General features: G+C 41.9%; 1 protein-coding gene across 1 annotated transcript in view; it reads left to right on the top strand.

Moving 5' to 3' along the window:
- The first annotated feature begins 4748 nt into the window (after positions 1 to 4748).
- atp6v1ba (ATPase, H+ transporting, lysosomal, V1 subunit B, member a) overlaps positions 4749 to 26739 on the top strand; it is a 59143-nt gene continuing 37152 nt past the window's right edge. The window contains exons 1-4 of the mRNA XM_028603991.1: positions 4749 to 4989; positions 24712 to 24767; positions 25456 to 25554; positions 26684 to 26739. The exon at positions 26684 to 26739 is cut by the window's right edge and continues 38 nt beyond it. Coding sequence (XP_028459792.1) covers positions 4881 to 4989; positions 24712 to 24767; positions 25456 to 25554; positions 26684 to 26739 — 320 coding nt within the window. The 5' untranslated portion in view covers positions 4749 to 4880. The remainder of the gene's footprint in view (positions 4990 to 24711; positions 24768 to 25455; positions 25555 to 26683) is intronic.

The following is a 26739-nucleotide window of genomic DNA, read 5'->3' as shown; positions in this document are numbered from 1 at the left end:
ACAACAACAGCAGCTGACATAGAAAATTAATGCATGAATATGATGATACCTATTTGCCTAGATGGCTGGATCTGAGGAGTTTGAGGGAAATCATATCCCTTTGAACTTATCATAAAAGACTCAGGAAAAAAATGGTATTTCGAAAAATGAGGGCACTGCTCCTGTAGGCAGAAGCTCTTCACTTGCATTAATTTGCTATTTTTTGCATGCGGCCTGAAACGTTTGGATGAGCTCTCTAGGGGTTGCCGTCAGCCTCACCATGGCAGTGCTTACCACTTGAGTCTGTAGTGCTTTTCCAGCATCAGAGAGCGGTGCGTGTCTGTATGTGATGTGTGACTGCCAGTGTGTTGGTTGTGCAGGGGGCATGGTTCAAAATCATCTTCAAACAGTCGCTTACAAGCTATTGTGCAGAGCATGCTGCGTCAAATGAGAATAGATCAGAGCTTCAAAAACTGAAAAAAACAGCAAACTAAGAGTTTTTAAGGGGAAAATGTGTGCAATCATGTCATTTTACCTGTCACTCTACAGTGCACTCCCCACAACGTTGTGTTGGTGAATGTGTGTGTGTGTGTGTGTGTGTGTGTGTGTGTGTGTGTGTGTGTGTGTGAGTGATAGAGAGAGACACACATAGAGAACACATATACATAAGACAGAGCTTTGCTATCCAGTTCTTAGAGTTACAAATTACTGAGCATTTCAGTCAGATTTTAAATATCTTATTAACAATAAAATTACTGTAAATTCTTGAATAGTAGCTGGGGCCGGGATTTACCTCAAGTGCAAAGAGAACCAGCAATTTATTTCTCGTTTCCCACTTTTTAGAATACTTTGTCATATTGTAGTGATAAGACTCCCTGTTCTCTCAATTTAATATGTTGTTGATGCAGCTTACAGTTAATGCACATTTAATCAGTGTTTAGCTGATCGCTAACAATACGTGTCCACAGTGGCGTTTTTCAACGGCAGGGATCTCCCCACTTCCCAGCATTGGACGCTTGGTGGGCTCGCCTACAGCAGGTATCAGTTTATCTTCACTGACCACTGTCAAGAAAAGAAAACAGGCTCCACCCTCCAACATCCACCACCTGATGCTGTCTTAATGTGGTTTAAGGAGGGATTTTTGACAATTTCAATCAATTCTCAAGTTGTAAAAAAAAAAAAATAGTTACATTTAGCACCAAATCACCGTATGAGACAGCATGGGAATGGCAATCATATACTTTCATTATAATGTTCTAATACTATACAATTTATTTAAATGAATTAATTAACTGTTTTTTACTGTACATAGAAAATCTTGACACAGTGCTGAGCTGCATCTCAGTTCCCAGCTTTCAGACGTGGCATATACTGTTGACCGTTTATCTAACCCTGAACATCCCCTGTCCCTCACCCCTCTAATTAATGTTGTGGAAATGTGGAATTTCTAACAACAGCTATTCCAGTGTGGCTGTGGCTCAGAGTGAGAGCAGGTAGTCCTTCAACCACAAGATTGGCAGTTTGATCAAGTGTTCTTAAGGATAGTCTCGCATTGCCAGACCTTCCTTCACAGCGCCACGGAGGAGGGTCTGGCTAGTCCACACAGCATTCCTGGATGGGAGAAAAACGTGTTCTGGTTTTTTGGCATTTCTTTAAACCAATCACAATCTGCAAAATAGCCTCAGGAACATGTGTACGTTCAAAAGTAGTTTTAGTCGCGCAACAGAAAACTCCGATTGGACAGATAGTCTAGCTAGCTGTCTGGATTTACCCTGCAGAGATCTGAGGAGCAGTTAACCATAGTCCTCACAAATCCACCAGAAGTTAGAACGCCAACCGCCAATTTCCACCATCTGCGTAACGGCTGCGTAACGGCTCCGAAACGGCGGCAGAGTCATTAGGTTTCCATTAAAGTCAGTGTGTGTATTTCCACTGACTGCAGAACGCCTGCGTTCCGACTGCGTCCCAGCTCCGGCGATCAGCAGCCCTCCGGAACAGATACGGAGAGCTTCTATTTTTGCCGGACGCCGGAGAGCTCCGCAGCAATTCAGCACACGGCAGATAGTGCGGGACAGGAATTCGAGCACAGAAGCAAAATAAAACATCCGGTTAATTTTCAAAATAAAATACGCTGTGCTCACGGCGGATCATATTTATCTGCACTACACCTTGAAAACACAGCACAGAGTCGTTTCCACCTCTATTCCTCTGGATGGAAACTAACTGGTGTTGGTTTTGTGGTTCTATTCTACGTGAATTCGCGAGATTTCGTGGGTCCTCGTGACTACAGCTGTCAGTCACGGCCACAGCCGTGCCACAACAAATCCCGACCTGGTGGGTATTGACGGACGGCGGAGCACGCAGCAGACACGCAGCGGAGCCGGCCCGCAGACGTTCTGCATCCTGTGGAAATCCGGAGTAACACAAAGAAAGAGGAAGGGGACGGACATCAAGCCAAAAATGAGGGCCATCTGGCGGAATTTCCGGTGGCAACGCGTTATTATGATCCCACGTAACTTCTAGGCAAGTCCTGCCCAACAAAGCAGCTCGATTGGTTGGGGTTAGGCATTGACCTCAAATGGTTAAGGTTAGGATAGCCGGTTTGGTCAGGGGATAGGACCTGAACAAACCGGGTTACGTTACCTTGCGTAAGCATGGACGCCTGGCCAATAGTTGTGCGTGAATGCTATTGAAGGGAGGGTCCTGCCTAGAAGTTGCGTGGGTTCCATAATAACACGCCGGTACCTGAACAATCCCGGAAATGAAATGTCAGTGATATAAACTACCTTGAGGAAGACACTGAACCCTAAGCTGCTCCCTGGGTGCTATGTGGCTGCTTCCTAGGATGGGTTAAATGCAGAAATTGAATAATAAATAAGTAAAAATAGTTTCTTTGTTTTTCCATTACATGTTAGATGCGACTTTTGCAGTAATATTAGTTACAGTGATAGTTTGTAGGAACATATAGCAACAGGCATTAGATAACATTAAAGGTGCAATATGTAATATTGTATGTAATACTGGCAGCTAGCGGTTAAAATTGTTACTGCACTACCAATCCAAAATACTGGAGAGTCGTCTCCCCCGCCCCCTCCTGCCCAGACTCCAAGTTCACGGAGGTTGCCAGGCTGAGACTGCAGCATTCACAACAATGTTGCTAGACGCTTTTCTCACATAGCCAGACATTACTCCACAGCACAGCACAGTAGCTAACGGTAGATGCTAGTCTCACATAGCCAGACATTACTCCACAGCACAGCAGAGTAGCTAACGGTAGATACTGGCTATATTGACAGTCATAAAAGCCCGTGCTCACGCGGAGCTCTGTAACCAACTGACAGACACACTTTTTCGGCTTAAAATGACAGTATGAACCGCTAAAAACACAACAACCTCACTGTCCTCTCCACACGCCAGTCAGGCACACTTCCTCGGCTTAGAATTACAATACGAAACGCTAAAAATACCACTACCTTGCCGACGGAACACACTTCATTGGCTTAGAATTACGGCAACAATCGCTAAACAAACTGCAAACTCACAGTCCTCTCTTTCTGATTTACAGCCCCCCTCTCGTGGCTTAAAATAACTCACCGTTGTCGGCTCCAGCCACTGAAGAGGCTACACGCTGTAAACAGCCATGGGCTGCTTGCCTGGTCCTCCCGGTAACGTTAGCTAGCAGTTAGCAGAGTTAGCATGGCGGCGTTAGCCAGGACCAGTCGGGATCACTTTACTGGCTGTCTCAATTGTTTTTGCGAGTAACCAACTCGGGTACTCTAGCTATATAATTCATTGTGAGTACACAAATGTTGAAATGACAAAAAATGCCCATCCCTAGTAGCTGTGATAAATTAGCCTGAAGCTAATGCTTACCTGTTCAGGAGAAAATAAGCCAACTCTGCGTCCTTTTGGGCTCTATGCTGTCTCCATCTTTCAAATACATCTCCAATATTTACCAGGGTGTTGTTACGTCTCTGGTCACGCAACTGTTAGAAACATGCTGTTTTCTTTTTTTTATGTCATGTAGAATCTATCTCCGTTGATCCTGTTCGTTTGTTTGCTGCTTTCATGGCTGTACTACCGTTACAGCTGTAGCGCGCTGGGTTTACGTATTTACAGGTATATCTGGCAACCCGGCCTGCCTGTCAAACTGGGCCGTTGATAACAACACACAGATCAAAACATAAACATAAATTCCGTCACGGAATGTAAATTTCAAAAAGAAAAAATACTGACATTAGCATTGTTGTCAGAAAAGATAGTATTTCAGTTTAACATGTTTCCTTAATATCTGATGAGGCATTGGTGTCATTTTTGGATTTATTACAGTACAAATATTACATATTGGACCTTTAAGGATATCTTCCAATTCACTTTATTTTTTATTCTGCACCAACTGGCAAATTGTCATTAATTACAGAAGAAAACAAGCTGTGATGTTGACAAAACGTGAAAAAAGGCATAGGCCTATATGGCTCTCAAATGCAGCAAGCAAATCACGTAAACAAAATAATAACTGATCATATTTCCCCAAAAATCAACCTCTTGAGAATCACAATTTGCTTTTCATTCGAAGATCTAATAACTGCACACTAGGCTACCTATAAGCAGGTGCTTATTATTATTTTTTTATTATATTGTTCAATGTTGTAGTTACACATTATGCTTTGTCAAAGTGTTATAGTTAAATAGTAGTAGTAACGTTAATGCTAAAAGCACTATTCACACATATTTGCTCATGCGCGTACACAACATATGCGCGCCCGTCGGTCGGGCTCTTCATCAAACATCCGGTTCCTCAGTGTCATATGACTAGGGCTCTGCTGTCATTTATCAGCACCAGCTAGAAAAGCACATCGACCAACGTTAGCTTTCCCAGGTTTACTGTTCTTTATCCGACGATGGCAACATTGGTGGCAAACAGGGCGATGGACGTCAACGGCTTGGCAGCAGCTGCGAGGACACACACACAGGCTGTGACCAGAAATTACATCTCCCAGCCGAGGCTAAGTATGTAACGTTAGCAGGCTGCTGAGGGTAGCTGCAGCTAGGGCTAGTGGCTAACAAGGTTGTTGTGCTGCATTCAATGACAAGGGAACGGTGAGGAATACGACACTGTTGTTAGAATTGTCACGTTATCTCAAGATTTTATTAGTAATTTGCACCTACAAAACACCATAGTTGTTACGTTTCAGTTGGGAAACGTTGATCTTGGATCCAGGACATTAGCGAATTGTATTAATATATAGTATTATGGTCCTGGATCAGGGAAGTTAAGAAGTTAAGGAATATTTTATTTCCAGAAATACTCAACGTCAAATTCCAGTACAGGGACTGTTGTATGGTAAACGTATGCAAAATTAGTGCTAAGTGTGACACGGTTCAAGAAGAAAGTACAAGTCTTCAGTCATTGTTTTTTTTTTATAGAAGAAGGTGTATTCCCAGTGACAAGGAATGCAGCATACAATGGGATGTTATGGCTAGCTAAAGCTATGAAGCTACAAATTGTGAATCACGATTATGAACAAGCTAGCTGTTTTTACGCTGTCAATTAAATGCGGATTAAGGTTATAATTTAGTAGCATAACAACCATCCGACCATGCTTGACATGCTCTATTTAAGTCTAGCTACACGTACCCATTCGTGTCAAATAGCAAACCAGCTAACGTTAACCTAGCCTTAGGTAACAGTGGCTATTGCGGCTCACAGTCGTCGTTTACCATTTCAGCTATACGTAACTTTATTCATTAGTATAACTAAAAGTCGTGTGTTAATTTCATATAGGGACAAAGTCAATATTGCCACTGTTGTGATGACTGCGTAGTACCATCCGACACAGCTAGCTAAATATTACTAGCTTAGTGGATTAGCCAACACTGCAGACAGTCAGCTGACTGACAGTAGCCGCCGCCGCCCCGCACCCTCCCTCCCCCCCGAATGAATGAATGACACACTGTGCAGTGTGTTTTTATTTAATGTGTTGAGTTGAGATTGGATAGTTCAATGCCATCTCTACTGCCTTTAGTGCGCCTTTACTGCGCCTTTACTGCCGTACTGTTACGGTATAGCCCTATAAGAAATGACGGTGGCTTTAGAACAGCCTGGTGACAGATGGGATGATCTCTCATGTGACACGGTCACATGAGCGCTGCAGCCTGCAGTGGTGGAGAGGTCAGAAAACCTGCAGTTTCTGGCCTCATGGAAAGAAAGATGCATTTTTTTGTTTGATTAATAACTACAGTTGTTGAAAAAGCACCAAGCAGGTCGGAGTCGAACCCTGGCCCGCTGCGTTGAGGAGTAAACCTCTATATATGGGCCGAAAAATATTTCAATTGAAAAAATAATTCCAAACCTATTTATCCTATTTACTTAGAACATTTAGAATTTATTTAGAATATTTTACACTGACAGAAATTAAATAAAAATAAAACCCCTCCCTCTCTCCTCCCAAACCCGTCCCTACAACCTATTAAATTGAATAATTATTCAACTTTTATATTTTTATTTTATTTTCATCATGACCGATTTTTAATTGCTCTTTAATGTTTTATGTAAAGCACATTGAATTGCCTTGTTGCTGAAAGGTGCTGCCTTGCCTTACAACCTCAGCCTGTCAGTCAATCCCCAGGGCATAGAAACCACTGTTGTGCCTGCTTGTCTCAGAGGAAGTGTAACGTCAACAGCACGGCGACTGCTTTCAGCTCTCCATTAATATCATATCACAGTGCAACGTGGCATCGTGACTTTGCATAAACATACACGCCACTTTCCTAAAGCCAAATGGCGTGTTATCTGTACGCATTTTGAGCTATCCATGTGTACGTCTACGCTGTATACAGCAGATGTATACATACCCAACACGTGGCGTCGCCACGTTGTGTGTTATCGCGAGAATGTGACGTACTATTGCGAGAACGTCATGCGTGTAAAAAAAAAAAAAAAAAAAAAAGGTTGGGTTTAGGAAAAGAACACAGGGAAAGGCTTTAGTAACACAAAAGTGACAAAAACACGCATAGGAAAACAATAAATGGTTGGGTTTAGGAAAGAAACATTGGGGAAGGCTTAAAAAACAATAAAAAAAAAAAGAAATGGCTGAAAATCGCCACACGTCTCCTGGGTGAAAGTCCTGTGTGTTGTCTTTCCACATGTATGCCTACGCTGTAGGCTATACAGTCACTTGGTGTCTTATTGCGAGAACGTGCCGTACTATTGCGAGAACAACGTCGCACGCGTGTTAAAAAAAAAAAGAGACATTGGGGACGGCTTAAAAAACAAAAAAATTAACAAAAAAAAAGGTTGAAAAACGCCACACGCGGGACACGATCCCAACTCTCTTGGGTAAAAGTCTTGTGTTTACCCATCCACCCCCCCAACCAACCTCCCTCCGTAAACTTGTGTCCTTTTGTACTACTCGCTACGGCGAAAATTCACACGTAATGTAGGTCAATGGCGGCCAAACAACGTTGATAAACACTCTAAAAAGCGATTATGTCTATATAAAAGAGACTTCAGATACAGTATTAGGGGACCACTAAGGTCTATATAAAAGAGACTTCAGATACAGTATTAGGGGACCACTAAGGTCTATATAAGGACCAGTATTAGGGGACCACTAAGGTCTATATAAAAGAGACTTCAGATACAGTATTAGGGGACCACTAAGGTCTATATAAAAGAGACTTCAGATACAGAATTAGGGGACCACTAAGGTCTATATAAGAGACTTCAGATACAGTATTAGGGGACCACTAAGGTCTATATAAAAGAGATTTCAGATACAGTATTAGGGGACCACTAAGGTCTATATAAAAGAGACTTCAGATACAGTATTAGGGGACCACTAAGGTCTATATAAAAGAGACTTCAGATACAGAATTAGGGGACCACTAAGGTCTATATAAAAGAGACTTCAGATACAGTATTAGGGGACCACTAAGGTCTATATAAAAGAGACTTCAGATACAGAATTAGGGGACCACTAAGGTCTATATAAGAGACTTCAGATACAGTATTAGGGGACCACTAAGGTCTATATAAAAGAGATTTCAGATACCGTATTAGGGGACCACTAAGGTCTATATAAAAGAGACTTCAGATACAGTATTAGGGGACCACTAAGGTCTATATAAAAGAGACTTCAGATACAGAATTAGGGGACCACTAAGGTCTATATAAGAGACTTCAGATACAGTATTAGGGGACCACTAAGGTCTATATAAAAGAGACTTCAGATACAGTATTAGGGGACCACTAAGGCCTATATAAAAGCATCCAAAGAGCACCATGTCATGGGATCTTTAAAATGCTGTCATTGGTAATGTGCCCATAGTTTTTACTTCAGTGGCCTACTGTTACTCTGATTCTCCACCGGGTGCGTCTGTGCTGCGCCGCTGTTTTGTTCCGTCCTCCGCCACACGCCATACCACTCCGGGCACGTCTCGGAAGCGCAGCGTCTTGCTGCCTAACTCTGCAGATTATATTGTTTCTACTAGTACTTTACAGAACAATCAGGTGTTTATTAAACTATAGTCTCTACCTTCCACTCCAAGCTCTCCTAGAGTTAAACTCCATGCTTCTCTTTTCTGGTGTTGTCCTGATTAAAAAAGATCTGTGATGTCGTATTAGGTTTTTCTATCTCCAAGATCAGTCTCTCATTGTCCATGGTGTTGTAAAGGAGACAAACGATATTTGGGGGTGTGTTTTGGTAAATCGATTGGATAGTCTCGCTGTTTCACTGCCTGCCCGGCTGTCTGAACGCCCTTGCGTGAAAATCAACCCGGCGCGTATATTTAGCGGAGCGGAGAACCGCTTCACGCACGCTTCTGGGACCTGCCGTGGTACAGCTGGTGGAATTTCAAACATTGACTTGAATGTCCGCGGTTCCTCGCGGGGCATGTCACGTGCCTGGAATGCAGCCCAGACGCTCCTGGTGTGTGTGTGTGTGTGTGTGTGTGTGTGTGTGTGTGTGTGTGTGTGTGTGTGTGTGTGTGTGTGTGTGTGTGTGTGTGTGTGTGTGTGTGTGTGTGTGTGTGTGTGTGTGTGTGTGTGTGTGTGTGTGTGTGTGTGTGTGTGTGTGTGGGTGTGTGGGTGTGTGGGTGTGTGGGTGTGTGGTATATATTTTGTTTTCCTCGTCTCTCTCTACCGAAGACCTTGGAGGACCACTCTCGGTTCCTTAGCATAACGAGGAGCGAACCCTCTTTTCAGTCCTCCCGCTTGGCTGAAGTCATCCGTGTGCCAACATTTTGTCTTATGTTTGTCTTATTTTGTTATGTAAACAAAAAAAACAAATGGTAAAGCATCTGGGCACAGATGGGACTTTTTATGGTGCATTCAGGTACAACTTGTGAAGTCATGATGCATTCAGGTGCAGGTCATTGGTTAGGGCTGCACAATATAGAGAAAAGGTCATATTGCGATTAACAATACTGCAAATGTGATATAATGGTATCATGAGTCTACTTGCTTGATTATCAAGGACAAAATGCACAAAATATTAACATTTTTAAATGTGTGTTTCTCAACTTGAACATACACAAGTTAAACGAGTATAAGAAGAAATACATAAACAAAATGTGCAACACTAAAGCATTAAATAAAAAAAATCTTTTCAAAATAGACATTTTTGCTTTGCTCAACAGCACACATGAAATAAATAGAACAATTTTGTATGCCCTTATAAAAATATAAGAATATATAAATATGATGACATTTCAATCAACACAGGGACTTCCACAAATGTTGGTGGTTTTGTTTTGGCATTTTCGAGGCACGAACCCGGCAAGGTGATATTTTTTTCTTTGTGTAAGAGTCAGAGAGACTAGCGTGGACTAAAAGCCTCTTAGCAAACTAGAAGGAAATAACTTAATGGAGCTTGCGCCTTGTGAGAGGAAAGCATAGAGTATGTAACATGTAATAAAACCTTGTCCTAAAAACATCTAACCACCCTACTTCTGAAATTTTCTAATTTGCTGAATGGCTCACTCTTTTCTTCTCATCAAACCCATTACTAGGCAGCGGCGGTCCATTCTGATGTTGAGGCAGAAATTCAGAGCCAATGATTATCGCAAGTAACTGTTAGGAAACTTTTTATGTGCTCCTCAAATACTGCAGGTGCTGCATTTACAATATGTTTATCTATTAATCAGTTTTATTTATCACATGAAATCATACAAGATACAATTCCAGTGAAATGTAATCCCATCAGCTCGTTCAACTCGTGCATGATTCATCATCAGGCAGAATAGCCGTCAGATTGGCACACAGAAAGAGAGTCACTCGGTTGAATAGCACCGACACTCCAGGATCTATCCAAGTCTGGGCTGAAGGACCGCACGGCTGCAGACATCCCGCTGGACTGTACTCTGATAGTTCCATTTAAAAACCTTTTTTAATGTCCGTCACCTTCCTCTTTCTTTGTGTTGGTGTTCTAACCTCTGGTGGATTTGTGAGGACTATGGTTAACTGCTCCTCAGATCTCTGCAGGGTAAATCCAGACAGCTAGCTAGACTATCTGTCCAATCGGAGTTCTCTGTTGCACGACTAAAACTACTTTTGAACGTACACGTGTTCCACCAGAACAAGTCATTGAGAAAGAAATGCCAATAAACCAGACCACGTTTTTCTCTCATCCCGGAATGCTGTGTGGACTAGCCAGACCTTTCTCCGCAGCGCTGTGGAGGATGGTCTGGCAAAGCGAGACTACATTAAGCACAACTAATATTTGTGAACTTGAAATTCAGCATACATTTAGCCGAGTAGGCGGAGAGGTCCGTGCCTCCTAGAAGCCTGTTTTAGGACCCTGCTGGTGGCTGGAGATGTTTTTCCTTTTGTCTCCTATACTTCTTTTATATAGGAGAGGCATACAGAGGCTTGCGTCTGCAGGAGTAGGTCTGGTTATATTGACTGTAGTGCAGAACCATAGAATTCAATAGGACTTCAAAGCTTTTTGTTATTATATATACATTTCCCCCAAAATCCAGAATAGCCAATGAAATAAGGAATTTTAATCCCACATGCATTAACTTGCATTATGAGTTATTCTCAGACAGAATGCTGTTCGTTGTGTGTGACATGGTGGCCCTAGGTGTGGTGCTGTCCCGGGTGCTGAAATCGTTACTCAGGTCAACAGAAAAACATCCCAGCGTGTCTCCCTTCATCCTGCCGCCTGGCCTGAGCTGTTCTCGAACGTTACTAGCACCAAAACTGAAAGTTTGACCACGTGAGGGCTAGCAACTGGGCTGCAACTATCAGATGTTGGACCTTGATATAGTATGATTGCCAGGCCTTTTACATTATTTATTTAGTATATTTATTTGATGTGATTATCAAATCCATACTGACTCTGTTTCTGTAAAGGACTCTGCCGTCTGTCAGCAGCAGCAGTGTGGACAGCGGCTGGATAACTGCCTGACAGACCGCACAAGTTAACTAAATTTAAGTTAAAGATAACTACACTGAAATTTCATAGACTGATTGATGGACCCCTCCCCTCTCGAACCTTCCAATTTATTTGGATACTTCCCAGAATTTACAAAGAAATTAATTATTATATTACATGAGAGCCAGGACTGACACCATAGCCCAGTGTCCAACCCACGTTGGGTCCTGCTCAGCAGAAGGTGTTGAGAAGCTAGGTCAGATGAGATGATGCTCATTGATCCTTTCAGTTGGGACAACCAACCATGATGGACTGCACATGGAGTACACATCTAGAGTAGGTTTCAGTACTCTTTTTCATTTGACAGTGCATCAGTGAATTATGGCTTATTACTTAGGAGTGTTGTAACTTCAGAACTTCTTTTGCTGAGCTGAGTTGTCTTGTTCCTGTTTTAGTTGTAACTTCCCCCTTTTGTAGCATATATGTGAATCACATTGTGTGCCAAACTATATCTAGAGACAAACAAATGAAATGTATGGGCTTATACAACCATTTTTAAAGAGATCTTATGAATTCCTTTTAAAATATAAGTATTAAAATATCTCAGTGCGAACACATAAAGGTCTGAGTGAATTACCGACAATGACTCACATGTTGTGTTTTCCATTGGGCTAACGTCTCTTCCTCACGTGTTAGCTCCTCCCAGCGGGGATGCGAGCGAAAGACGCAAGGAATTCTACTTACCAAACCGACATCCTTCTTTTTGAGAAGGGGATGTCACAGTGTCATTACTCAGGGCCGTCACATTTGTTAAGCTTATTGCTTGGTCCTGGTTAATTTCAGCCTGCATACACTTTTTAACATTGTTGAAACAGAGCAACACGTTAGCAAAACCACATACTCTCTACTAGCGCTACTCACTGATTTGGCCAAAATGTAGCATGTAGTATGCAGTGTGCAAACAAAAGCAAAATCTGCAGAAAGCCAAAAATCCCCAGATGTCGTACTAATTTGGAAAAAAATCCCCAGTATGCATCATACCAGTCTACCTCGCCTACTGTATCCCTCAATTCAAAGCCCTGCAACAGTCACAACAACCGCGGCTTTGTCACCAAATTCACTTCTGAGACTTTTTAGGCGAGACCTCAACTGTGGATTTTGAATATGGGCAGAACATTTATGACAAATCACAAATTTGCCCGGACATTTTCGGAGTTGAGAAGCTCCCCAGTCTGATGCGACAGGCAGATGGTGCCTGGGCTGCTGGCTGGCCAGACAGCCTGGGTCGCTGGCTGGCCGGCTCAGAGACCCCGCTGTGAGCTGGCTGGAGCTCCCAAGAGACTCGTGGACAAGAGGCATTTATTTTCCCATTGAACAATTGTTTATTTGTTTAAATAGCACAATAACTATAACACAAATATCCCATTATAAGATTAACGGGAACCTGTGGTTATCGGTCTTTTTGGAGTTATAAAGCTCCACAGGCGATTGCGGCAGTCTCACTCATACACACCGGCCACAGAGCAGACAGAGGGGGGGGTAGAGCAGCGTCTGCTGTATTTACTTATTTGACATAAGTTTAATAAATTGAGTTTTAGTAGATTAATAAACAGTTCATACATAAAGTGAATACATGCTATAGCATATGTTAAATGTTAAAGCTTTAACATTTTCATTCAGTTACTGGTTTATTTAAGAGGGAGTGTACAATACATGTATTGCACCAGATACATCACAATGCTAATTTCCAAGAATATCACAGAATGAATACCTGACAGCTACAGGTGACAAATGGCCTCAGAATTATTAGCCATGTCCCTGTTTGTTCAAAGCAAACTGTAACCTAAGTGAGTATTGTATGAACACTTTGTTCAGTATAGCCAGTTGCCAGGCATCAAACGGTCTATAAGATCACAATGTAGAGCTGGTTTTTCACTACCTTATTGACTTGACAGAGCTCTAAGAGAGGCAGCTATTGAAAAGCCACTCCGAGACAGAGCTGGAAATAAACAAATAAAGAGATTTCTCATCAGACCAAGTCTTTTCTTTAAAGAGGCCTTTGTCTCTCTCATGTCAAATGCGACAAAAGCTATTAGCCCACGAAATGTCTGGTCTTTGTTTTAGTAGTGCATTCTGTCATTTAGTGCTATGAAAAGACATAGAGCAAGGCACTATACTTCTTTGTTAAGATTTAATTAATGGTAATAATGTAGTCACGATAAACAAATGTCTCATCTGTCACCATGAAAGTAATTTCTATAAAATCAATGTTATTTTTGTAACCGTTCTATAATCCACATTCTAATTAGGCTTAAGCAGCTAGCTTGTCAGTAGAAAAAAGACTCTCCCGTGGGCGTTTGCCATTCTTTTCATGAAAGAACATTGAAATGTAGGCTAAGGGTTTGACACCATTTCTGCCTGTTGCATGAACAGAAATCAATCCACATGAACGATTGCTGACCGCTTATCATTTATTTCCTGACATTCTTCGTCTTAAGAATGGGTTGGTCTGTTATGTCTTTTTATTAAAAAAAAGAAATCACTGTATCAGTCAAGTAGGGCTGGGTAAAATATCAATATTATTTCGATATCGTAATATGAAACTACATATCGTCTTAGATTTTGGATATTGTAATATGACAAGTGTTGTCTTTCCTGGTTTTACAAACTGCGTAACAGTAAAATTATGTCATTTTTGTGATCTCACCATTTTGTGTTCTATTATTTGCTTTTACCCACATAGTCATTAAATCTACGTTACTGATGATTATGTATCAAATATCTAATTGTAAAAATATTTTGTGAAAGCGCAAAATGTCAACCCTACAATATCTCCGCGATATCGAGGTATTGGGTCAGAAATATCGTGATATTTGATTTTCTCCGTATCGCCCAGTCCTACAGTCAGTGTTGGGAAGGGTTTCGAAGTCGTTCAGCCTTTTTTGTGCGCTCCCATATAAAGTGGCAGCAGAGCACACAGAAGAGATTTATCTTGTGTGTTCTTCATCATAGAATTTTTTTCTTCTGTAATGCAATATAGTTTTCGTTAAGCCGCCTTACACAAAAACTATTCCATCCATAAAACCTTCACTTTTGTTTTCTGGTTTTAGTCTTTCTAAAGCTCTCAACGGGAGAATGTTTTGCTGCCCTTTACTGTAGTTAAAGGAACACGCCGACTTATTGGGAATTTAGCTTATTCACCGTAACCCCCAGAGTTAGACAAGTCGATACATATCTTTCTCATCTCCGTGCGTGCTGTAATGCTGTCTGACGGCTCCAGCGGCAACAGGCCAGCACAGAACATCAGGTGAATGGTTCCAGTAATCCTACTGCTCCGAATAAGTGACAAAATAACTCCAACATGTTCCTATTTACATGTTGTGATTTATAGAGTCACAGCGTGTACAAAAAACAACGTAACATGAGACACAGCCGTCTTCTAACAGTAAACAAACCGGGAACTATATTTCTCAGGCGGCAGAATATAGTACTTGGGCGGAGTGATATGCTCGCAGCAAGACTGTCTGAGAATATAGTTCCCGGATTGTTTACTGTTAGAAGATGGCTGTGTCTCATGTTACGTTGTTTTTTGTACACGCTGTGACTATACAAATCACAACATGGAAATAGGAACATGTTGGCATTATTTTGTCACAATTGGGAGCAGTAGGCTAGTTGGAACCAGTTACCTGCAGGATCTCTGCTGGGCTAAGCTAATGCTGGAGCCGCCAGACAGCGTTACAGCACGCACGGAGATGAGAAGGGTATGTATGGACTAGTCTTACTCTGGGGGTTACGGTGAATAAGATAAACTCCCAATAAGTCGGCGTGTTCCTTTTAAGGCTCTGATAGTTGAAGATATAGTACATAGGGATGCCTTGTTGATGGGCTGCAGTACAACTACAGTAGCCCAGAATGGACAAACCAAACACTGGATCTAGAGAGGGCCTTCTGCAATTTTACGTTACCTGAAGGCCACCGTAGCTTCTACTGCATGATTGGAAAGGGTGAGGGGAGGGGTATTCAGTTGATTGCAACCTCACCGCTCAATGCCACTAAATCCTACACCAGGGCTTCTCAAAGTCCGGAAGGTTGTATGTAGGGATGCACCGAATCCAGATTTTTGGGGTTCGGCCACATACTGAATCCACTGGTTAAGATTCTGCTGAAACCGGATACTGAATCCTCTTCCCATCCTCAGTCCATTAACACAGTAAACACATTAATGAAGTAAACAACATCTACAGCCTCTAAAATAGTTAAATGTGTAACAAAGGGTTTCTTTCATCGTCTAGACTCAGGTTTGGCTTTAAAAATAAAGTCACGGGCTTCCAATGCCGGAATCAAGACAGCACTGCACTTCTGACTTTATTCCACCCCAACACAGTCATCCGCCAGAAAATGCAACACTTTATTCACTTCCATTTTTCCCGGCAAGTTTAATCGTGGGTTAGCCCAGTGGTGTTAACTGTGGTCAAAACATTCATGCTAAAAATAACTTTATGAGCATGTTGAACGTTGTTGTAACCTTATGACGTTACGGTATGGTTTATCCACCAAGCATTAGCGTGAGCCACTTGTCATGTAGCACATTGTAGTTAGCTGGATCGATATATTACTGTTGCAAAATGGCATTAATTAATGAAAAAATTATGCCGTGTGGCAGAAAAAATGCTGTATTTCTGAGAGTATAATTCTGCAACCTTGTATGATTTGCAATTAGTGTCTAACGTATGATCTTGTGTTTCTGGCAGTTCTGGCGTGTTTTGACAGAAGTTAGAGCAACTAGAGGAGTCAAAGGTTATATGAGGCCATTGACAGGCGACCAAACGACACAACACATCATTGTTTAAAATGACAGATTTCTCTGGGTTTGAACATTGTTGGAAACATTTGGGATAATGTAAGTACACAACTCAACAAAATATATAACATAGGATATAGTCATTTTTTATACATTTTAATGTGTATATTATATCTTTAAACCATTAACTGGGAAAGTGACATGCAAACAAAGGTTGTAGATTGAGTCTGAGGATTATAAGTAATTTAATCATGTTGCTTTATTGACTCACTGTTGCACTTTACATGTTTTTTGGCTGTGAGTGTGGGTGGTGGGGGTGAGGGCTGGTTGTAGGTTTGAGGCAATTAGCATTCCCATGTCCAGTGGGGCTGTGGGAATCCCTTGAAGTAGAGGCTAAGACGTGATTGTGAGGCTGCACATCACAGCAGACACTGCTTTGTAGCGCTCATTTATTGTCAGAACCATGATGCGCCCCCATCTCCATCCCAGCTCTGACCCCCCCCCCCCCCACCCCCACCCCCCCTGCCTCCCCTCGAGTTCCCCCCCCTCTTTCAGCTGGGAAATTGAATTGTGTTGGAATGCTCTGTGCCTCCTTTCTCTGGCACTTGAATGGGCTCTTTAGTATTTCACACCAAGGTGTCCTTTAGGGTGTGAGGTCAGGCTACCAAAACAGCTTCTAGTGGCGGATTAGGACCAATTAACATCTTTGTACACAAAGGGCTCTGGCAGCTGAACAGGCTGCAGGGTGACCCACACTGCTGTTGCATGCCAAGCCAGGGGACTGCTGCACTTGAGCTGAAGTAGCAAAAGAGGGGTGGAGAAAGTTTTCCAAACCTAATGGAACATGTTGCTACTTCACACCTCATGGCTGTATAGCCCATTGAGCAATCATTATCTTGTGAAATCAGAGAGCAAACTACTTTTTTATCATCACAGTTATACGTAAGAGGGTACCATGAAAACCTTTTTCCCTTCATATAATGATAGGCTACTATATAGGACCAGGGTTAGGCCTTTAATCCTTTTGGAACTACCCATTCAAATATTAGACTCACTTCAGACCTGCAACCGAATGGCTGAAAGATTTGCTAAACGGAATCAACCTTAAAAACAAAACCATTAGAAACTATCAAATGATGATGTACTGTATGCTGCATTTAAAATGTCCTCCTTTCCAAAGGTAGTTGGCCAAATGTCACACAGAGCCTGACAATTACAGGAATTTTGAGGCTGTTAACAGTGTAAAAATTTTAGAGTTTGAAAGATCCAATAATTATATATTTTCCAATAATATATTTTTTAAAGATGTCCTAAATTAGTTTTTTTAAATCCAACATAAAGTGTGTACTGAGAGGGACATTTTGCAGTACATAAACAGTACAACAAATCCCTTGGTGATTTACAAATGTATATTGTCTTACCGTGTATAGTTATATAATGTATAGTTTAGGCTGATTTAAGACTCAAGTATTGATTTAAAAAATGGTCGCCAGAGTCTATGCTCAGAACTTCGTCCATGGCAACGTGTTATACAGAAATAACAGTCTGTAGAATGCCGTGATTGACCAATCGGTACACTTTTTTAAGGTTGATTTACACAGATTTGAATAGATCATTGAATCTGTATTTTTTCTGTTTTAACATGGCACGATATTAATAAAAGGATTAATAATGTAGAGCAAAACAGAGAAATATGTGTGAGAACTTTCAGTCATTGATCAGAATATGGGCCCTGAGGCAGGAACTGAGATAGAGAGAGGCTGATTAGAGTAAAACTTGATTTATTTTGGAGGGGAAAATGTTTTTATTTTTTTTATTTGTGGTGCCCTTGGTTTTTATAATCAATTCAATTTTATTTATAGTATTAAATCATAACATAAACGAGACACTTTACAGATAGAGTAGGTCTAGACCACACTCTATAATTTACAAAGCCCCAACAATTACAGTAATTCCCTCAAGAGCAAGCAGTGCGACAGTGGCGAGGAAAAACTCCCTCTTGGGAAGAAACCTCGGACAGACCCAGGCTCTTGGTAGGCGGTGTCTGACGGGCTGGTTGGGGGTGTGATGAACAGTGGCAATAGTAGTCACATTAATAATGGAACAGTGACTGGATTTAGCGGGAAGCTGCAGGGTTCAGCAGGAAGCAGCATGACATTGCAGGGCACCGCTGAGCTCAGCAGGGAGTGCAGCAGGACCACGGCGACAGCTGGAACCAGGATCTTGGTGCCAACATTCTCCAAGGAAATACGCTGGGGGAAAAAACATAAGGACTCCGGGGAGTAAATTCCCCAGAAGCTAGGATTAGTAACAAGCATTTCTGCGACGGGATACACACAAATAGTAATAGTAATAGAAAGGGAGAGGAGAGAGCAGCTCAGTGTGTCGAAGGAAGGAAGTCCCCCGGCAGTCTAGAACTATAACAGCGTAACTAAGAGAGACAGGTCATAAGGAGAGGTAGCTTTTTCGGGCTTAGAACTCTCCCCCTGCCGGATCGGGCTTGGCTGGCCTGCCTCCCTCTACTTTTGTTATATGTTATTAATCTAACAATTATGAAGAGAAGCAGGTCGGCCAGTTAGGTGAACACTGCAACTCCTCACTCCCTAACTATAAGCTTTATCAAATAGAAGAGTTTTAAGTTCATTCTTGAAAGCGATTACAGTTTCTGCCCCCCGAACCCAGATTGGGAGCTGGTTCCATAGGAGAGGAGCCTGATAACTGAAGGCTCTGTCTCCCATTCTAGTTTTAGAGACTCTAGGTACCACCAGTAACTCTGCATTCTGGGAGCGCAGTGCTCTAGTGGGACAATAGGGTATTAGGAGCTCTTCTAGATATGATGGTGCTAGACCATTTAGAGCTTTGTAGGTCAAGAGAAGGATTTTAAACTCAATCCTGGATTCAACAGGAAGCCAGTGCAGAAAAGCTAATACAGGAGAAATATGATCTCTTTTCTTAGTTCTTGTCAGAACATGTGCTGCAGCATTCTGGATCAGCTGGAGAGTCTTAAGGGACTTATTTGAGCAACCTGACAGTAGGGAATTACAATAGTCCAGCCTGGACGTAACAAATGCATGGACTAGTTTTTCAGCGTCGTTTTGAGACAGGATATTCCTAATTTTGGCAATGTTACGAAGATGAAAAAAGGCTGTTCTTGAGGTTTGTTTTGGATTGGCATTAAAGGATATATCCTGATCAAAAATAACTCCTAAATTTCTGACAGTAGTGCTGGAGGCCAGGGCAATACCATCCAGAGTAGCTATGTCTTTAGATAATGAAGTTCTGAGGTGTTTAGGTCCCAGTGCAATAACTTCAGTTTTGTTAGGGTATAACATCAGAAAATTATAGGTCATCCAGGATTTTATATCTTTATTGCACGCTTGAAATTTAGCTAGCTGACTGGTTTCGTCTGGTTTGATTGACAAGTATAATTGGGTGTCATCCGCATAACAGTGAAAGTTAATTGAGTGTTTCCTAATAATATTGCCTAGAGGAAGCATATATAAGGAGAATAGAATTGGTCCAAGCACTGAGCCTTGAGGAACCCCATGGCTAACTTTAGCGTACTTGGAGGATTTATCATTAACATTAACAAATTGAGATCGATCAGAGAAATAGGACTTAAACCAGCTTAGAGCAATTCCTTTAATGCCAACCAAGTGTTCCAATCTCTGTAACAGGATTGAATGGTCAATAGTGACAAATGCAGCACTAAGATCTAGTAAAACAAGAATGGAGACAAGTCTGCAGCAGTTAAAAGGTTGTTAGTAATTTTCACCAGTGCCGTTTCTGTGCTATGATTCTTTCTAAATCCTGATTGAAAGTCCTCAAATAAACTATTGCTATGTAGAAAATCACATAACTGATTAGCAACCACCTTCTCAAGGATCTTGGATAGAAAGGGAAGGTTAGATATAGGTCTATAGTTTGCTAAGACCTCAGGATTGAGGGTGGGTTTTTTCAGAAGAGGTTTTATCACAGCTACTTTAAATGACTGCGGTACATAACCTGTTAATAAGGACATATTGATCATATCTAGTAATGAAGTGTTTACCACGGGTAACGCTTCTTTGAGTAATCGCGTTGGGATGGGGTCTAAGAGACAGGTAGATGGCTTAGCTGAGGATATCTTTAACATTAATTGTTGAAGGTCTATAGGATAAAAGCAGTCAAAGTATATGTCGAGACTAGTCGTTATTTCTAGCGACTCTGCGTTTAAAGGTGAACCGTTAGAAGTTGAGGGCAAAAGGTGATTAATTTTATCTCCAATTGTTATAATTTTATCATTAAAGAAGCTCATGAAGTCATCACTACTCAGAGCTAGAGGAATAGATGGCTCAGTAGAGCTGTGGCTATCTGTCAGCCTGGCTACAGTGCTGAAAAGAAACCTTGGGTTGTTCTTATTTTCTTCTATTAGTGATGAGTTATAGTCTGATCTGGCCTTTCTTAGGGCCTTCCTATAGGTTTTGAGACTTTCTTGCCAATCCAAACGGGATTCTTCCACTTTTGTGGAACGCCACTTACATTCGAGGTTTCGCAAGATTTGTTTTAATTTGCGAGTTTGGGGGTTATACCAAGGTGCTAATTTCAGGGGAGCAACGGAGTCTAAGGTCGTCCGTAGGCAAGTCGTAGCACCGTCTACAAATGTATCAATTTGAGAGGGACTGAGGTTAACATAGAGGTCCTCTGTTATGTTAAGGCATGACATAGAGTCGAATGCTGTTGGAATATCTTCTTTAAATTTAGCTATAGCACTGTCAGATAGGCATCTGGTGTAGAAGCTTTTATCTAATTTAATATAGTCAGGTAGTAAGAATTCGAAAGTGATTAAAGAATGATCTGGTAATACCGAATTCTGCGGAAATCAGAATCAGAAGGGTTTTTATTGCCAAGTACGTTTTTTAACACATACAAGGAATTTGTTTTGGTGTGGTTGGTGCACATCACACATTCTCTAAATGTAATAAACAATATAAGTATAGGTATAAACAATATAAGTATAAGTATATGTACACAGTATGTGTTAAATTAAAAATAAAGATATATATAAATAAATAAAGAGCAAAGAACATTCCAGCAGAGAGAGAACAGTGGCATGAAGAGCCAGGTGGAGAGTCAGGGTTGTTTCCGGGCCTTGTTAATAAGGCTAGTGGCGGAGGGGAAAAAGCTGTTCATGTGGCGTGAGGTTTTGGTCCTGATGGACCTCAGCCTCCTGCCAGAGGGGAGTGGCTCAAAGAGTTTGTGTCCGGGGTGGGAGGGGTTAGCCACAATCTTTCCAGCACGCTTCAGAGTCCTGGTGGCGTAAAGGTCCTGGAGCGGCGGCAGATTGCAGCCAATCACCTTCTCTGCAGACCGAATGACACGCTGCAGTCTGCCCTTGTCCTTGGCAGCAGCGTACCAGATGGTGATGGAGGATGTGAGGATGGACTCAATGATGGCTGTGTAGAAGTGCACCATCATTGTCTTTGGCAGGTTGAATTTCTTCAGCTGCCGCAGGAAGTACATCCTCTGTTGTGCTTTCTTGACGAGGGAGCTGATGTTCAGCTCCCACTTGAAGTCTTGGGAAATGGTAGTTCCCAGGAAGCGGAAAGACTCCACAGTGTCCATTGTTGAGCCACAGAGGGTGATGGGGGCAGGTGGGGCTGGGTTCTTCCTGAAGTCCACAACCATCTCCACTGTCTTTAGAGCGTTGAGATCTAGATTGTTTTGATTGCACCACTTCACCAGGTGGTCAGCCTCCGACCTGTAGGCGGACTCGTCTCCATCAGAGATGAGTCCGATGAGGGAGGTGTCGTCCGCGAACTTCAGAAGCTTGACTGACTTGTGACTGGAGGTGCAGTTGTTGGTGTACAGGGAGAAGAGCAGAGGCGAAAGAACACAGCCCTGAGGGGATCCGGTGCTGATGGTCTATGAGTTGGAGACGTGTTTCCCCAACTTGACATGCTGCTTCCTGTCAAGACAGGAAGTCAGTGATCCACCTGCAAATATTATTAAATCCTCAATTTCAATACCATATACCAGCACAATGTCGAGGGTGTGGTTAAAACAGTGCGTCGCCTTGCGCACACTCTGACTGAAACCGATTGAATCCAGTAATGAGTTGAAAGCAGTACTAAGGCTATCATTGTCAACGTCCACATGGATATTAAAATCACCTACAATAAGTACTTGGTCTGATTTAAGGACTAAACATGATAAAAACTCTGAGAATTCAGATAAAAATTCAGAATACAGACCTGGAGCCCTGTAAATAACAACGAATATAATTGGCTGTAATGTTTTCCATTTTGGATGTTGAAGATTAAGAACAAGACTTTCAAAGGAGTTATAATTTAGTTTAGGTTTAGGAGTAATTAACAGGCTTGCATCAAACATGGCTGCAACTCCCCCTCCTCGGCCTGAGCCTCTAGGAATTTGAGTATTAATATGACTGGGAGGAGTGGCTTCATTTAGACTAACATAGTCTTCATGGCCCAGCCAGGTTTCAGTAAGACAAAATAAATCAATGTTATTATCTGATATCAACTCGTTTACCAATAATGCTTTAGAAGACAGAGATCTAATATTTAATAGCCCACATCTAATTTTCCTATTTTGTTCTATCGTTGCAGTCGTTTTAATTCCAATTAGGTTGTTAAGTATAGCGCATCTTTTGTTTACCTTTTGATTTAACCGATCTGAGTCGGGGGACAGACACCGTGCTTATTAGACTATGAGTGGGTGACTGCTCCAACGGAAGCACCGAGGGGCGCGTAGTACTGCACCCCTGATTACTAATATCAAACTTGAGCCATCTTTTCTCTCGCTCTTTCAATAGTCTCCGCCCCAACCTCCACCACCATCTCCCACTCCACACACACACACACACACACACACACACGCACACACAGACACACTTTCTGTATTGCTAATAGAAGGTGAAATGCAGGTGTGTGTGGGAAAAGGCTGGAATACTGTAGCACATTGACAGGTTATTTTGTTGGCCTCTGCCTAATTAGTGGCATAGTGGATGCACCCCGCTAAGCTTTAGTGCTTTATGTTCTTACCAGTCTGCTCTAATTTCCTCGTGCCTTTTGATATTGGCCCTGAGATTGACGGTCGGCACAAAAAGAGGAACACCAGACCATGATAGAAAACCCAGTGGAAACAATGGCGGTCTGCAGATGTGCACAGGGGCCGTTATGGGAGGGCGTCAATGGATTTCTTGCAGACTCCACGTAAATTGGCATGTTCCACCAAAACAAGTTCCTTCCCGAGGCTTTTTTTGCAGAGGCACCGTGGCTCCATCTGGCACTTAGCACCTCCCAAGACGATTGTGATTGGTTTAAAGAAATGCCAATAAACCAGAGCACGTTTTCCTCCCATCCAGGAATGCTGTGTGGACTAGCCAGACCCTCCTCCGCAGCGCTGTGGAGAAAGGTCTGGCAATGCAGGACTACATCAAAACTGACGTAAATGTATCAATATGTGGCAAATATACAGTACCTTTTCAATATGTCATTCAAAGAGGGATAACAAATAGTTTCTTGTGGATTTATTACCACAGGTGCTGTATAAATCATTTTCACATCAGATTTGTCTCATATTAAAGTATGTAGAACCTACATTCTTTCAGATGTTGATGGAAATAATACGAAACTTTGTAACAATGACTGAATCACAGAACTGTATGCTTTGGCAAGAAATGACCTCCACCTAATGTGATGGGAATGCGGGAGCTTTAAAGCTTTAGTGCGTAGTTTCTCTCTCCCCCATGAGGAATTCTAAGTAATGACACACTGTCGGTGTGTCCAAGTGATACAAGCCTTTCATGACCGTGCACGCACCCCCACCCCTCCTCCACACAGTTGCTAGTAGCCAAGGAGGACACAGAGGATTAAATAAACATGATTGTTTTGAGCTGATAGTGTTAATTAGCTTTGTAGCAACTCATTTGGCAATGGCTTGAGTGTAACGGACGTTCATTAATATCAAAAATGTACGCACCAAAGCTTTAAGCACAAATGGAGAAGCAAATTGCTGTTTCATATTATTCATGATAAATAAAGTACACAGCAGCTGGAGTAGAGGGAAATGGCAGTGTGTAATGTTTTTTTTGTGACCTATTTGATGTGTAGTTTTCATTGCGTTCTTGTATGTTCTTTCACTACAGTTATTCTGGTTTAATGTCGGGGGAAGGCCACAGGCTATTTCCACTAACCTTCATCAATGATGACCCTTCAATTAGTGTTGTATTGTTGTGAGGCTCAGAACTAACCACGTGTAATTGTGAACAAGTGAATTTCATGCATTTTTTCCTGACATTTGCCTGCCTTTGACATTTGGGCCTGGAAGTGCATGAAAGCTGTTTAAATTGCACCGTGAAAGGTCAGCTTGTGATTATTAACAGTGTTGGTTGGTTAGAAAGGATGTCTGCCTAATCTCATGTGGACTGGTGGCTTTCAGCGGCACAAAGAAATGGGAATATTGTCAGTATTGCCTGCATTATTTCCCTGTCTTGTGGCCTGTTGGAATACAGAAATAAATGAACTCTGTCGTTCTCCTCTCTTTCAGCCTACTCTACTGTGTCGGGTGTAAATGGACCCCTGGTGATCCTGGATAATGTGAAGGTAAGCTGCTAAGGAGTTCTGTTTTTATCAAACTTGATGTCCATGAATGAGTTCTCATTATTATTGTTATTACTATTACTACTACTTCAGGGTGAGGGTGGGGGGGAGAGAAAGAAAATTGTAGGGATCGTGATTTGTTTTGTGACAAATTTTAAAATCGATTTTCTGTTTATATGGTACCTCTGACGGCGACTACATCATATCCGTTTAATTAACAAAAGCAGAAAATCCATGTTATGTTCTTCTTTACAAATTAAATAAATGTCAGACATGTGATGTGCATTCTTCTTAGAAAATCAGTTTTTAGAAATGTCTCATATTGTCTCTAGAAGTCCATCCAGCTAAGTCGATTGAGAACATCTTCTCATTTGCAACAACGCCCTGATCACATTCCCACAGTTCCACATTTATACCTGGAAGCTGCCCGGTACCACCACAGTCTGATCTGCTGGCCACTGAGCAGCTCGGTACTATTACTGCACTGTTTGCCTCAAACCTCATTTTGAGAAAGTATTAATGAGGTTGGGATTGGCAACACTACCACTCACCAAAAGAATATTTCCTAAGCTGAATGTATGTCACCACTATATATTTTGCGATATTTGCTTTTTATCTACTTTTGTATTAATGATATCAATGAAGTTTTCAGGCAGCTGTAGTGAAACTGTGTTGGATCTCCTTGAACTAGTTCCCCAGATACGCTGAGATCGTCCACCTGACCCTGCCGGACGGCACCAAGAGGAGTGGCCAGGTCCTGGAGGTGATAGGAAGCAAGGCAGTTGTCCAGGTGAGAAACCAAACACCTATTGGGCCTACCGTTTGAGATCCCTGCTGCTATGAATAATTGCGAGAGCATCAAATGAATCCACAGCAAATGCTGTAGTACCCAGCTGTAGGAAATTACTGAGCCTTTTCAAAAGTAAAACAACAATCTGTGCGCCGTTTTAAAGTTCTCTCTGTGGTTTAAAGGCGGGTTGCTAACTTTTTCCAATATACATTTTTTTTTATATATTGTTTGGAATAGTCTTTACACCCCAACGCCAATACATAACTTCTGGGCTCTGAAAAAGGAGCGAAAAAGTTCCGTCATCTGTAACTGCTGTAATCCTGTAAAACCACCCACTAATGACTCCTCTTGGAAAGAACCAATGAGTCCTTGCTGCATCATGCGTCCTCTACCCCTCTGTCTATGAGCCTGAGATTTAAGCACGGCAATATAGCCTCTGCCGCACATCGTTGCAAATCATAGGATATGCGGCTCTTACTAATACACTGTCATTCTTAAAGTGCCTGTACTTGGGTGCCTGGGTAGCTCACCTGGTAGAGCGGGCGTCCATATATAGAGGTTTACCGACTCTGACCTGCGGCGCTTTGCTGCATGTCATTCCCCCCCTTCACTCCACTTTCCAGTCTAAGCTGTCTTATAGAAATAAAGGCCTAAAATGCCCAAAAAAATTATCTTAAAAAAAAAAATACCTGTACTAATAAAATGGGCTACAGTATGATACAAATTTGGCAGTTTACAATGAAATTAATTTTGCATTCATCAGCAGCTCTGCTCAAAAAGGAATAAAAAGGAAAAAAAACACAGAGCTAGATAACATTTACACATATAGTACAAAGATGAAGACATATCAACAACCATGGCAAAGAAACATGTTACGTGATATCTTCTGATCCAGATCTTAATTGACTGATTTTGGTTTAGCAACAGGATAGACTGATGTCTAAAAGAGTTCTTGAGCCTGTTGTATCGAAACGAAGGGACTCTATATCGCCTGTTAGAAGGCAGAAGTTGGTATTCATAATTTAAAACTTGCATGGAGTGATAAGTACCGTCTTTAATGGCAGGGTATTGCTTTACTTGTTTAGTATCTGTATTGTGTGTGTGTGTGTGTGTGTGTGTGTGTGTCCAGGTGTTTGAGGGAACATCAGGCATCGATGCCAAGAAGACTGCCTGTGAGTTCACTGG

Source organism: Perca flavescens, chromosome 17 (assembly GCF_004354835.1).
Source record: "Perca flavescens isolate YP-PL-M2 chromosome 17, PFLA_1.0, whole genome shotgun sequence".
NCBI classification, from domain to species: domain Eukaryota; kingdom Metazoa; phylum Chordata; class Actinopteri; order Perciformes; family Percidae; genus Perca; species Perca flavescens.
The sequence above is the reverse complement of the archived record's forward strand: the minus strand, read 5'-3'. Positions and strand labels throughout refer to the sequence as shown.